The following is a 14,990-nucleotide window of genomic DNA, read 5'->3' on the forward strand; positions in this document are numbered from 1 at the left end:
TTTCTCGTAGCTCTTGATAAAATATTTAATATTACATCTGAAAGTAACATGCTAAGAAAGTAACTCAGGAAGCAGTAGCCTTATTCTCAGATTGAAGACTCAAATCTTCCCAAAACATATTTTTATAATCACTTACAGGCTGGAAAATAAATGTTTTCAAAAAATACTTTTCCTGGTGATACATATACATAAGGAATAGTTTAAGAACAAGCAATAATCAGCTATTTTTCTCACACTGAATATGACAAAAACTAAGTCCTATGATTCTTTCCATTCACATCCCCAAAACAAATACAGACCAAGAATCCTCAATAATAATCATCCATCTACTCACATGACAGCTTTAATATATGCCCTTAACATATTTTATAATTAAATTTTATATTTTGCCTTTATTTTTGAAAAGAGGATAGAGTAGCACCATAAAAATTGGCAAGATATAAAAAACAGACTTGGAGAAAGTACTAAAAAAGAAAATTCAGTGTTCAAAAAATCAATGATCAGATTTCCTATCTGAGAATTCTGTTGAAAATAGTTTTGATATATTTGATCATTGACTTTTTTATGAAAAAGAAAACCAACTCATTTCTTGCATCTCACCAACTCAGAATTTATTTCAAACTAAAATAAGATTTAAATATAAATAAAGAGAATTCTCAACTGTGAGCTATGCATCAACTCTATTTCTGGAAACTTTTAGCTGGACCCTGAAAACACAAGATATTTCAATGAAGAAGCTAGTGCCAAGTTGCATATTGGTTTAAATTACTGAATGTCTCACCTGTGATGGATTTGATAGTTTCACTCGATACAGTTTGCCCAATCAAGTCATACTGAACTAAGCTGGAAGACTCCTTTGGAACTTCTACTGATTTCTCAGGACCTTTCGTCCAGGTATAAATCATCTCACTCTTCGGATAGGCATCTGGAGGACAGCAGAGAAGGTGGTTAGAGTCAGGGCTCCTTTTCCATCTGCACTGACAGTCAATGATTAAGAATATTACACATGTTCAAGAAAGATGGAATAAATGAAAACAAGAATCATTATGATTTATTCAAACATGTTTAAGATTGAGAAAACTGTAGAGATTAAATAAGCAGTCTTGCAACTGGGCATATTTCTCATTTTTATGCCAGAGGTTTACAGGAGGAGAGACTAAAACTAAGGCAACTAAAATGTGATCTATGCATCAGTGCCCTTGGATATGTTTCCATACTAATAGGATAAACAGGTGAAAAGCAGAAAAAATAACCCCCACCCAAAGTACTGTCCAACTGCTATTCCTTTCCCTTCTAACTCACTTCTAATACTTGACCAATATTGACATCTTCCTTCCTCATACAGCTCTCTCAATTAGAAACATACCAGATGCTGCCTATAATAATACAACAACAAAAACAAAAGCAAATCCTACTTTGGAAGCGCTCTCCATAGGTCACCTATTCCAGACTCTGCCTCTGGGCAATACCCATGCTGTTTGGGAACCATTCTGCGGGTGACAACTGGCTCTGCAGTTTGTAAAGCTCTCCAGGGAACGTACTTACAGAACCAATTCCACTACCTTTAAACTCTCACAATCAGAACATTTTCCCTTCCATCTTCAGCAAATCCCTCCCAGCGGCAATTCAAGCCCATTTTCTATTATTTGGTGTTCAGTGCACATGGAGACCAGCTGCTTGCTTACCAGCCTACCCAGAACAGATAGCTTGGCTCATACACAAATGAGTTCAAAAGAACCAAGATGAATTGTGTGCTGCCCTCTGCAAAGATTCCTAAAATGGCTAGAGCACAGTAGGCCCTCAGTGAAAATGTTTAATTCTGCAAAAGAGGTTGGTACCTAGGGAGACTATCTCTACAAACGACTTTGCAAAACAAGCTATAAGGCTTGTGTTGTCATTTAGTGGTGTACAATCAGGTCTCAAGGTTTATCTTCTGAAGTATATTCATGCTTAAATTATACATTTAAAGTCTCAGAATGCTAAGACCCTGTCCATGATATTTTAAGTCAGGTATCCTTTCTGTCCGTGTATTTTTCTGTTTTTATCTTTTCTCATCAAATCACTGGCTGGAGAGCAAAGGACTCACTTTAGTTTCAAGTTAACCCAACTTGAATATTGTGATTACTGAGGGTTATAAAAAGAATGACGACTGCCAAGTCTCATTAAGTTAAGCAATAAGCAATAATAACAGCAGGCAACGGTTTCACAATCATTGTGACTGAGAATCTGAAGCAATAGTAAAAGTCAGCATCTATTTTTGGTAGCTTCTGATTGAGTCAAATATTTGAGGCAGACGTGAGAAGAGGCAAGCACATTTTGCTGCCATCTCTGAGAGGGGAGCTTGGGTAAAAGAGATTCCTTATTCTGTCCTACCCATTCATTTCATCCTTTTGCCTTCACCACCACAAAATATCCCAAATCCATGTGTCTTACACCTCCTCTGATACTATAATCTAGTCTACATCATCACCAAGACACAGCCTCCAGCTCGTCTCTGTTTCTACAATCCATTCTCCCTAGAATGAACAGAAAGCATGATCTTACTGGGGCCAGAACTGAAAACTATTTGTACTATAATAATTTACATTTCACTCAAGATAGCTCTAATCTAGGTAAAGTCCTTTCTCAACCACCCTTAGTAAAACCTTCCAAAGGCATCCAATAGCACTTAGAATAATATCTAAACAAATTAATGTAGTTCATAAGGTACTATACCATCTTGTTCTGCCTACATATCAGACCATCCCTCCTAATCTGTGTTGGTCATGCTTCAGCCATTTTTATACTAATAGCGCTGCTTATGTTATTCTAACCCATGTCATGTCAGGAAGCCCTGAACCTTCTTTTGCTTTTTTTCAAGTCTGCCATAAAGGTTTCTGGTTGTAACAGAAGCTGTTAAATTTAAAAAATGAAAAAAATCATTTACTCTTTCTCTGATACACTACCAACACAAGGAGTTCAGTGGTCCCTAAATTTCACCACTGATCACCAACCTATTAACTATGACTCAATCTACCTAGGCTATCTAGGTAGCAAATAGAAATAATTTTTGCTTCTGGTGAGGGGAAAGGGGTTGTTTTTACCTCTTAACTTAAATATATTAGGTAATAAACTGTCTCCTAAAAGTCAAACCTCAGACAAGTCATTGTCATGGACAATGATTTAAATGTTAGACTATGGAAAATCATGAACATACAAAAACATCAGCTTGCATGAGGTAACCATAAATCCTAACCACAATCTGATTGTAACTTACAACTCCCAAATTTCAAAGGGCAGGCATGGCCATCCATGGGGAAGTCCACCAATCTCATGGGACATTCTGCACTTATGGTGAGTCTATGATCGAAAAAAGGCAATTAAATAAAATCAAAACTAAAAAAAAATAATTTTATAGATTCCTCAATGAGGAAGAAGGAAGAAAGGAAGGAAAAAGAAAGACAGGAAGGAAGGAAGGGAAGAAAGAAAAAACAGTTAAAAAAATTTTTTAAAAGACTACCTCATTGTGTATAAAATTGTGCCATTTCTCATAATTCTAAAAAGTTTATTTGGAGCTGTCATATTATGTGAGACAGATTTCTTTCCATTCCTGAAGAAAGTATCAGGAGTCCACACTTTTGTTACCATCATATTGTTCAATCTCAAAATTTCAATGGGGCCATCATATTTTAGTCTTTTGTCAATCCATGTCTGTCTGAAGAACACATCCATTGTGTATTCCTAGGGAAGTTAGTTTGTGACATAATCAATCACAGATGATTACACATAAATATGCAGAAAAATTCATTAAATTCTAGATTTGCCCTCAGAAAAGACTACCCCAGATGAAAACAAATAAGAGCAAATTAAAAAAAAAAAAATCAATGGAGCAAAAGGAGTGTCAGCAATTAAAGCATGTTATGTCCATCTGATACGTTAATCTTCTACATTTGTTAGATAAATAAATTATCATACATATTAATCATTCCAGAATAATTAATTTAATAAAACTGCCAGCCACCAGGTAATTACAGTTGTACTTTGTTTTAAATCAAGTGGCAAAATTACTTTATGTGTAACAAATAACATTGCATAATTAATCATAAAATTATAGGCATCTCTTTAAGACAAAGTATGTAAAGTATGTAAAAGAGAAATCTTATATCCACAGATTTTATTAACGTTCACCTAGGGTCATTTCTTTGACCTGGAAACTGAAAATATTTAATATTAGAAAGCAAAACTGAATTTATACTGACCAGGGCTTAATGTTCTATGGAAGTGGGAGGAGGGGTGGTGAGCAAGAGGGCCAACAAGGAATTCTAAATGCAATTAGGACTACAATATAGTTTCATACCAAAACTAATTACACTCTCTAATTTTCTCCTCCGCAATAACTTTCTAAGGGAAAAAATATTACACACAACATTGTATTGTGGGGACAGAATGTTCTTTTCTTTGTTGAGAATGACTCCAAACCAGAAAAAAACCTCAACTATTACAGCTGAAATGCAAATTAAATGTCTCACTTTTTTAAACTTTTTAGGCTGTTCTTTCACTTTCTAGTTCTGTGTAATCGATTATAAGATAAATGTTAATTGCCCTCTTTTCTGCATATTTTCTCCAAACCTCAAAAAGTACATTTAATTTCCCAGATACCTACCATTTCAACATCGGAAACAGGTCCAAAGCTAGTGACATATATGTCAGTTTTCACTTCTGTAACAGGACCTAGTAGGCATGAATTAAACAAGTGTGAAAAGATAATTACCAATCCTACAGGCAAGGAGGGTTTGATAATTAAAAAGACAGATAAATCATGTTTTTACAAGCATCTTATGTTTTCAGTGAGATTATGTATCTCTCCAAAAAATGTAGACAAAAGAACAACAAAACCAGAAAGCAATATTTACTTACAGGCAAAAAGAAACCCCAATTACTTACTGTGATTCTTAGTTCTTCAAAGATACATCACCCCAGGGCACTGTTACAACAGGCAGTGCAGGGAACAAAAGCTTTTAGCTTTTGTGATTTTTTTTTATAGCTCATCATCTGATTGGCTTTTAGTAAAGAAGTGAGCTGTTAAAAAGAGGGAACTTAACCACAAGAGTAAAGTAGAGAAAAACCATAATGGCTGTAAGGAACACATTTTCAGTGAGTTGAGGATATTGGTAAATAAACACAAAAATGATTCAGGTCACTTTTAACAATAGGAAGATCATCCACTGGTAATTAGGATCAAAAACAAGCTCTCCTAAAAGTCAAACCCATGTATGTTCTGCCATTTACTTGTTGTGTGATCTTGGGCAAGTTACTTAACTCCTCAGTGACAGCAACCTCACCTATCAGACAAGACTATTGATGGGGATCAGATGAAATTTCTCCTATGAGACCCTGAACACAGTTACACTTTCATGAAAGTATTTATCAAGTATTAGCTTTTCTTTGCTATTGAGAGTCTTTCCTACGTCTAAATAAGACTGTTTCAGGAACAAGTGTGTTTGGCAGAAGCAAAATATGGGAGCATCATGACAATAGGGTTGACACAGATTCTAGAGGAAACTGCTGCAATCCAGGGTTAGCATGTTGCTTAAAATGAGAAATTCCATAGTTTAAATTTGGCTCTAATAATTTCTAATCACATGATCTTAGTCAAGTCATACATCATCAGATACAGAGGAGGTTTTAATGGGTATTAGATGAAATAATACATGTAAATCACTTGTCCCAGTCTCCAGAACATAACATGCTCAATAATGATAGTAATTATTATTGTACATAATAGCAATTTTAATTACTAATAAAAATTTTAAATTGCTGCACTCTTGAACATCATTTCTTATATGATGGTTTATAACACTGGATGGCTAGGGGCTACCTATTCCATACTGGAAAGAACAACATCTGTTATCAAGATGGACTGTTTCTCTTGAATACTGGGTAGGCAATTGGATTTATGCCAAAAAGAACACAGAGCAATTGGAATAGCTTTATGCCCTAGGTCTAAAGTTATCTTCATAAAACAAATGAGAGTATTTCTCCCTCTACATGGTGAAGACTGAACCACAGAAAGAAAAATAGTCTGAAGGAGAAAGAAAATTCTTTCTTAAATAAGTATCCTAAGAAAAATATATCCTTTGGAAGTACAGTGAGAGAAAAAGTATAAATAATGCTGATCTGCCACGAGTTTTCATTTTGTAAAAATAATATTTTCTAAAATGTTAAAAAATTTTTTCATTTTTTAAAAAGTAACAAAAAAAACAGAGAATAAGTGTGAGAAGTTGACTGAGAAATTGAAAACAGCAACAACAAAAATATGATAGTAATAAGCTTATGAAAGCCAAAGTGCTTCAGAAATAGGTAATCCAGGAAGCAAATAATGTGTGTCAAACCCTACTAGATGGAGATTTCATCCAAAAAAATTCAAAAGTGAGAGAAATCACTCTGCTAGCTTCTTAAGGACAATTGCTAAAGTGTTAAAAACATTACTTCAGTGCAAGTCAGGACAAGGAGTGATAAGTTACCCAGAACAATTAAGGCTGAGTAGATCTTGACAATGAGACTGTTTGATGAGAATCTTGAGAAATTCAGTTACTTTGAAGATCAATTTAGGAAACTGGTTCTAAAACTTTAACTGGATCAGAACCACCCAGAAGGTTTATTAAAGCACACATGGCTGGAGCCTACCTCAGACTTGCCATAAAGTAGGTCTAAAGTAGGGCTTGAAAATTTACATTTCTAACAAGTTCCTAGGTGATGCTGTTCACTTTAGTTCACAGAAAATGTTTATCTGTTTCCTAGAACAGTATTTATTTAGCTAATTGTGTCCTGTAAAACATTAATACCACAGGTGTTCTATTGACATGCAGGAAAGGTAGGAAAGGGAGGGATTAAGCCAATCATATTTTTCCTTATACATTTATTTTAAGGTGTGTGGGTTTATGTTAATTCTTAAAGTTATAATGACTCCATGATAACCAATCTTTTCAAATTCTGACATAACATTGTTACTTTTTCAATGATTCTTGAAAAATGCTTTATGTTCAGAATTACAACCTTGATTATTTGTGACATTATTCAGTATTTACTTTACACCATCAAAAAGGTCTTTGAGATTGAATGAGAGCCTAAAAATATATAATTGGTAGAAAAATTGCATTTGGACACCCATTCATTCAACATTTATTGAGTGACCACCTGATGTACACCATTCCATGCTAGGTTCTGGTGTTACAGTGGTAAATCTGAAGTTTCCTGCCTCAGGCACTTAACATGCTATTGGGGGAGTCAAAGAATAAATAATAAGGAAATGAATTAAATGAAAGAATGCTATCATTCATAAAAGAAACAAAACAGGCTGGTAATAGTCTGGGAAAGCCATTGTAGATTTTTAAGCCACTCTTCAATGCAGTGACTTATTTTTAATTTCTAAATTCTATTTTTCTATTAAGGTATAATTGATTTCCTGTATAGTGGGCTTCCCTGGTGGCTCAGATAGTAAAGAATCCACCTGCAGTGCAGGAGACCTGGGTTCGATCCATGTTGGGAGGATCCCCTGGAGGAGGACATGGCAACCCTCTCCAGTATTCTTGCCTCGAGAATCCCCATGGACAGAGGAGCCTGGTAGGCTACAATCAATGGGGTTGCAAAGAGTCAGACATGACTGAACGACTAAGCACACAGCACATAGTTGATTTACAATGTCATACCAATCTCCAAAGCAGTGACTTTCAAACAGAGCTGAAGAATGATCACAAGACATTGGAAAAGCTGAGAAAATGCATTTCAGGTAGGAGAACTTCAAGGGGAAAAACTCAGACAGAACACCTCCTTCGCTGTCCATATTCTGAAAGTGGTATCTTTTAAGCAACTTATTTATATGTTAAGTTCACTGTTTTAAACTTGTAGAAATCCCAGTGAAAGAGATTGTTATGAGCTGAATTATATTCTCCTAAAATCATATGTTGAGCATCTAGTACTTCAGAATGTGATTATGTTTTGAGATAGGGTCTTTACAAGGGGAATAAACTTAAAATGAAGTCATTAGGCTGGGCCTGAATTTAATATAACTGGTGTCCTTATAAAAAGAGGAAATAGAACACAGAAACACACAGAAGAAAAACTAAGATACAAAGAGAAGACAACCACCTACAAGCCAAGGGGAAAGAGCTTAGAAGAAATCAACCTTACTGACACATTGATCTTGGGCTTCTAGCTTAAGGAATTGTGAAAAAAATGAATTTACTGTTATTGAAGCCACTCTGTCCATGGCACTTCGTTATGGCAGCTGAAGCGAATGAATACAGAGGTTAATCATTTGTCCTGTTTTTTTTCCCCCAAGTTTTCTCCCTCTGATAGGCAGTCCAGCTCTGCCTCTGTTTATAGGCTATGGTAAGGTTTGATTTGTATTCCTTAATCACTGGGAGACCACTGAAAAGTTTGATGTAAGGAAAATATATGATCTGAATCACTCTGGCATTTGTATGGGCACTGAATTATACGGAAGCAGGAGTAGAAGGAGGTTTCCCTGGTGGCTCAGGCAGTAAAGAATTTACCTTCAATGCAGTAGTGCGTGTGAAGTCGCTCAGTCGTGTCCAACTCTTTGCGACCCCATGGACTGTAGCCCAGCAGGCTCCTCCATCCATGAGATTCTCCAGGCAAGAATACTGGAGTGGGTTGCCATTTCCTTCTCCAGTGCAATAGACCCATGTTCAATCCTGGGGTCAGGAAGATACCCTAGAGAAGGGAATGGCAGCCCACTCTAGTAACCTTGTCGGAGAAATTCATGGACAAAGGAGCCTGGCGGGTTACAGTCCATGGGATTACAAAGAGTTGGACATACCTGAGTGACTAACACACACACACACACAACCAGCTGAAGAAATCTCTTCTAAGAGGCTGCTGTACTAAGTCAGGTGACGGGTGACAGTGTCCTGGACAAGGGATGTGGCAGTAGGGATGGAGAGTGGACGAATCAAGGGGCATGTATGTGTGGAACTGCTCCCAAGCGACGGGGCTGTTTCCAAAGAACAATAAGCAAACATACTAGTATTTATTTAAGGCCTACTATGTGCCAGTGGGCTACCCTGGTGGCTCAGTGGTAAAGAATCCACCTGCAATGCAAGAGATGCAAGAGATACAAGTTTGATCCCTGGATCAGGAATACCCCTGGAAGAAGGCATGGACCCACTCCAGATTTGTTACCTTGGAGAATCCCATGGACAGAGGAGCCTAGTGGGTTATAGTTCATGGGGTCACAAAGAGTCGGACACAGATGAGAGACTGAGCAGGTATGCCTGCATGTGCCAAGCAGGGTACTAAATTCTTCCCATATGCTCTTTCATTCAATCTTCATAATATTCTCCAGGAATGATATTTTAAGAGAATTTTATGGATATGGAAACTGAGCTCACAGAGGTTAAATGTTATATTCCAGAGCCAGAATTATAACCTTCCTGTGTTGATCTACAAGACATATTCTAGATTTACTATGTTAATGATGTCATTAAATAGTAAATCCATCGTTAATAATATACATATAATTTTCTATCTAGTACATAACATGCTATACCTATCTTTCTTGTTTTGTTTCATAAGTAGTTTCTGAACTATATTCTTGTAGCTCTTTGTATGCATTTGCTCTTCTTCTTATTACAGCCTGCTTGAGTCTTTCTCTCCTTAACAGCAAAGGTGAATCTTAATTCTCTTGGAAATCCCAAACGAGCACAGTGTTTTTCATATACCAGGTGGTGAATAACTATGTGTTTGATTGTGTTCCCAGTTATCACCCTAGTAGTGGTTTTAAAATCTCACCAAAGGAAAAAAATTCTGGGATTCATTCGTTACATTAGCTAAGCTACAAATGTTTCCTGATTAAAGTAGAATCCATGTTTTATTTATATTTGTATCCTCTTCCTGAACAGATTTTAGGCCTTAAATGTAATAGATTTCTAATAAATCAGTGCTCAATGAACAACGGTCGCTATGCAATTAAGAATAATTCTTAGAGACGCTTCCTCTAACACTGCAGTTTAGGATGTTCAGATCAATGTTCCTAAGAGTATAATTACATAGAAACCAGATAATTTTGATCTTGGAAGGACTTCTCATAATTTTATATGCATTTGTGTAACATAAAGGAATCTTTTAAAATCTTGCTTCTTTGATAATAAGGAAATAGTTTTTATTCCCCCCAACATAGTGGACAATTCCTAAGGCAAAGGGATCTTCAACAGTTTTGAAAGGAACCGAGACCACCAGGATCAAATTCATAGGAATACTCCCATCATACTAATGAATCCAACTTGCTTGGAAAGTGGGAAAGCAATTAACAAGGTCTTAGACAATTTCCTACTCTTTAGCTTTAGAGACCTGGACAAAAATATCACTTTTTAATTTCTTCTCTAGTAAAAGGGTCCAACTTGCTGTCATACGCAGGAAAAAACACTTAAGCTGTTTTGCAGATACGTTTGAGTCAACTCCTGTTCTCCAAATCGCCTTCTGAGCTGTGCACTTGAAAGTTTTCTGGGTTTTCAGTCACCTAAATCCGTGCACCAGCTACATTTCATAAAACACTATTAATGTCTCCCCAAATCAAGAGACTTAAAATATTTAAGATGTATGATAACAACAATGAATCTCAGTGTAATATGTAAAGAAATCTCTAATTCTCTGTCACCTACAAAATATAGAAAAACTAGCCTTCCTGTATATTAAAGAAGGAACAGATGTCTATTGATACTGTTGAGAAAGCAAACAAGTATAGAGCTTTACTTAGATGACATTAAAGATTAGTGCCTCCTTTATGCTATGATCCTTCCATGAATCCAGCTCTACTTCTTAAATATTAAAGCTATCAAATAAACAAATAACAGTACCTAAACAAAAAAAATATGAGCAAAAGATGAAAATGCTATTCATAGAAGGAAAATTCTTGTGAGCAATAACATTTTGAAAAGATGTTCAATCAGAGTAGAAATCAGGAAAATACAAGTCATTTCACATTAAAATACCATTTCTTTTCTAAAGTGTTGAAAGGTTTGTGGATCCTGAATCTCATATTCACTGTAAATGGATTTGAATTTGTAAAACTACCACAGAAAACAGTTTGGCATTATCTCATCAAATTGAACTCCCACTTACACTAAGATCCAGAAAAATCCACTTTTGGATATATATGCAAAAGCAACTCTTGCACATTTACAGCAGGGAATTTGGGCCAGAATATTCACAGAAACACAATCTTGGAAACAAGCAAAATGCCTACTGCCAACAGAGCAGCAGATGAATCAGCTAGTTCCTATGCAATGGGAATATCACACAGCAGTTAAAATGAATGATCTATAGCAAGACACTATGGTAAGAATAGATTTTAGAAATACACAAGTGAAAAAGCATCAAAAGATAATAGCATGTTCAAAACAAATGAAAATTTTTAAATTTCAATGTCTTTATTAAAAGAGTAAATTTGAGCTAAAGCAATATTCAAATAAAGCTATGGAATAACTTAAAAAGGTCTCAGAATCATGGTTATTTTGGGTGGGGAAAACAGGCAAATAGGATGAGGGAGACCATATAGGAGAGTAAGTTATCAAGGTTGTGCTGTTTAGTTATTTAAGTGGGTGTTTATTTTATTAGAGCAAATGAACGAATAGATGGATAGATATAAAGAAGGCTATCTGTGGACCAATAATGAAAATGTATCATGAACCAAGGATTTTTAATCCAGAATCTTATTATGTGTAGCAGAAGCTTTTTAAAACAAATACATAAAAAGGCCTAGATAATAAAGCAGCTATTTGCTTAATGATATATAAAATAAAGTTGATGCAATTTTTCATCTAAGAGAAAATGAACAGTTATTAATAACCAGGTTTTTAGTGCCTATCTTAGGAAACAAAAAAATACATTTTGCATATTCTTGTCCTAAGGAATCTATGTGTATATTAGCACCAGTACATCTTTTTTGTTAAATCAAGAGCATAAGAAAGTAAATTTGTGATTTGGATTCTACAGTCTCTTGCTGTCTCAAGGGCATCTTTCTTTCAGTTATCCTTTCCCTCCACTCTAATATTAAGTTATTCTCTCCTTGTCTGTTTCCAGTGGTACACAAACAGCTTATGGTATTTCTAATTATTTGGAAAAGGTAACCTTCCCTCTTCCTCTTCTCTTTCATATGTAAACTTTGAGGGGAAAAGAAGGCTATGCTGGCTGCCTGGAATTTTCTTTTTATTCACTCCATCATCTATTACAATCTAGTTTTCATGTTTAGGATCCACTAAAATTGCTTTTGTCAGTATTATAAGGTTTTTTTTCCCTATCTACAGCATCATTCCCTCAAAGTTTTAAAATAATCTTATTTCTCTCATTTTTAAAAAAGATCTCTTGATGCTACTTCTCCCGTTTACCAGCTCATTTCTCTGCTCCCCTGTAGAGATCCCAGAAAGAAACTCCTCTCATTCTTTCCAGAACACACGCAATCAGACTTTCACTTTCATCACGTCACCAAAGCTGCCTTTGTCAAAATCACTGGAGATGTAGATACTGCTAAATCTAGAGGTCCACTTGATGTTCTTATCTTTCTTTATCTGTCAGAAGCATTAGATATAATTGATCAGTCTTGCCTCCACTTTGAAATACCTTTTTTTTTCTTTACATCCAATCTAAACACTCTCTTGGATATTTTCTTTTGACCTCAAAGGCCATTCCTTTTCAGTCTTCCTGAGACAGAAATTCCTCCTCCTCTTTCCCTACCTCTTAACACTGGGGACTTTGGAGCTCAATATTTGTACTTCTTCTCTATCGCCATTAATTCCTTGGTTTTCTCTGCAGTCTTATGGCCTTATATACCATACACATTGACATATCCAATATCCCTGCATTCCAAGACTATCTTCATTTTACAGCCAATAAGTAGCTCAAATGTAACATATCCACATGCAAATTGTTCAACTACATCCCCAAGCTGCTTCAGCCAGTTTTGGCAGCTCCATTTTTCTAGCTGTTCAAGTCTAAAACTCCTGAGTCAGACCTGATGTGTCCCTTTTTTCTCACATCTCATAGCCTAGCTGTCACCAGTAGACTATAACTTTGAAAAATAGCCAAAAGCCAACCATTTCTTACAATTTTACAGGCTCCTCTGCCACCAACTTGGTCAAAATGGCCATCAGTTTTTGCCTGGTTGATCGTAAAAACCTTTCTGCCCTTGACCCTGACTTAACTGTTCTCAATCCAGCAACCAAGGTGAGCATTTGAAAATTAGCTAGTTCAGGTCTCACCCCTAGTGGAATCCTTCCAAATACTTCTGATATGATTCAGAGTAAAAGCAAAGCTCTCACCAGTCTGCGAAGCTTTATACAACCTCATCCTTGTATCACACTGACCCCTTCTTACTCCTCAGCCATGCAGTGACATACTCCACTCCTTCATGCAGTGACACTTCCATTCTCAGCAAGTCTGCATCTGTAGTTCCTTGTCACCAGAAGACCCCACCTAAAGACAATTGAGGCTCTTTTCTACTTAGGAGCATAGTTCAAATATCCACACATGATCTCTAAATTTCACCCTTCTCCCCTTACTGTTCCTCCTCCAATCCTCTCCAATTTAAATAACACTATTCCCTGTCCATTTTCTCAAAATAAAAAATCCAGGACTCATTTCTTGTTTCTCCCTCTCCTTTACCACCATTATAGGAATCCATCACCAATTTTTTGTTGAATTATACCTCCAATATATATCTCACCTTTATCTATTTATATTCATCTTTGTTGCATTTACCATCTTATTCCAAGCCATCATTAACTAAATGGAGACAACCAGAGAATAAAAGGTTTTTTTTTCCCCCCCATTGGTCTCCTTGCTTCTAATATCGTCTCAACTCCATATCTAGGCCTTTCTTTTCTTTATGCAGCAGCCAGAGATATCATATTACAATCTAAGTCATACCATGTCATTCCCTCTACCTAAAAAACTCCAATAGAATTGAGGTTCATAAAAGAAAACTCCTTTATGAAAGACCTTACATAATGCGACCTCCTCTAACAGCACTAAGCTAGGCCTATGAGATTCTTCCTCTTGCTTTCTGACTCCAGGCACACTGGACACCCTTCACTGTCTGAATCACATTATTATTTAACTTAGAATCTTTGCATTTGTTTTTTGTTTTCTTTTTTTCTGCCTGAGACAAGTTTTATTTACTCTTCCCATGTCTGTCACCTTTAGGTCTCAGCTTAAACATCTACCTCATCCACTGTATCTGAAATAGATCTCTCACTCAACTTATTCTTTATCTTAGCATTTGGATTGTTCCATAGCATTATCTTTAATTATTTGTTTCCCTGTTATTTTTCTCTCTCTACACTGCTTAGCCTGTGTCTGATTCAGAATTATATCTTTACAACTTTCCATTGTTCTTAGCTCGTAACAATTTCTCACTATCTATTGATTTAACCAATGAATGAAAGTGACAAGTTTGAAGAGAATGAAGCTTTATTTTTCTTTTTCCCTGTGGATTTCAACAAAAGCCCCTCGATAAAAGTGAAAGAGGAGAGTGAAAAAGTTGGCTTAAAGCTCAACATTCAGAAAACTAAGATCATGGCATCTGGTCCCATCACTTCATGGGAAATAGATAGGGAAATAGTGGAAACAGTGTCAGACTTTATTTTTTGGGGCTCCAAAATCATTGCAGATGGTGATTGCAGCCATGAAATTAAAAGACGCTTACTCCTTGGAAGGAAAGTTATGACCAACCTAGGCAGCATATTCAAAAAGCAGAGACATTACTTTGCCAACAAAGGTCCATCTAGTCAAGGCTATGGTTTTTCCTGTGGTCATGTATGGATGTGAGAATTGGACTGTGAAGAAAGCTGAGCGCTGAAGAATCGATGCTTTTGAACTGTGGTGTTGGAGAAGACTCTTGAGAGTCCCTTGGACTGCAAGGAGATCCAACCAGTCCATTCTAAAGGAGATCAGCCCTGGGTGTTCTTTGGAAGGAATGATGCTAAAGCTGAAAC

General features: G+C 36.2%; 1 protein-coding gene across 1 annotated transcript in view; it reads right to left on the reverse strand.

The window, feature by feature from the left end:
- The window catches only part of GABRA4 (gamma-aminobutyric acid (GABA) A receptor, alpha 4), a 77,218-nt gene that overhangs the window by 56,436 nt on the left and 5,792 nt on the right, over nt 1-14,990 (reverse strand). The window contains exons 3-6 of the mRNA XM_010858863.1: nt 4,643-4,710; nt 3,500-3,720; nt 3,257-3,339; nt 782-925 (exon numbers count right to left, since the gene is read on the reverse strand). Coding sequence (XP_010857165.1) covers nt 782-925; nt 3,257-3,339; nt 3,500-3,720; nt 4,643-4,710 — 516 coding nt within the window. The remainder of the gene's footprint in view (nt 1-781; nt 926-3,256; nt 3,340-3,499; nt 3,721-4,642; nt 4,711-14,990) is intronic.

This window comes from Bison bison, unplaced genomic scaffold (assembly GCF_000754665.1).
Source record: "Bison bison bison isolate TAMUID 2011002044 unplaced genomic scaffold, Bison_UMD1.0 scf7180017864451, whole genome shotgun sequence".
In the NCBI taxonomy this organism is placed as follows: Eukaryota; Metazoa; Chordata; class Mammalia; order Artiodactyla; family Bovidae; genus Bison; species Bison bison.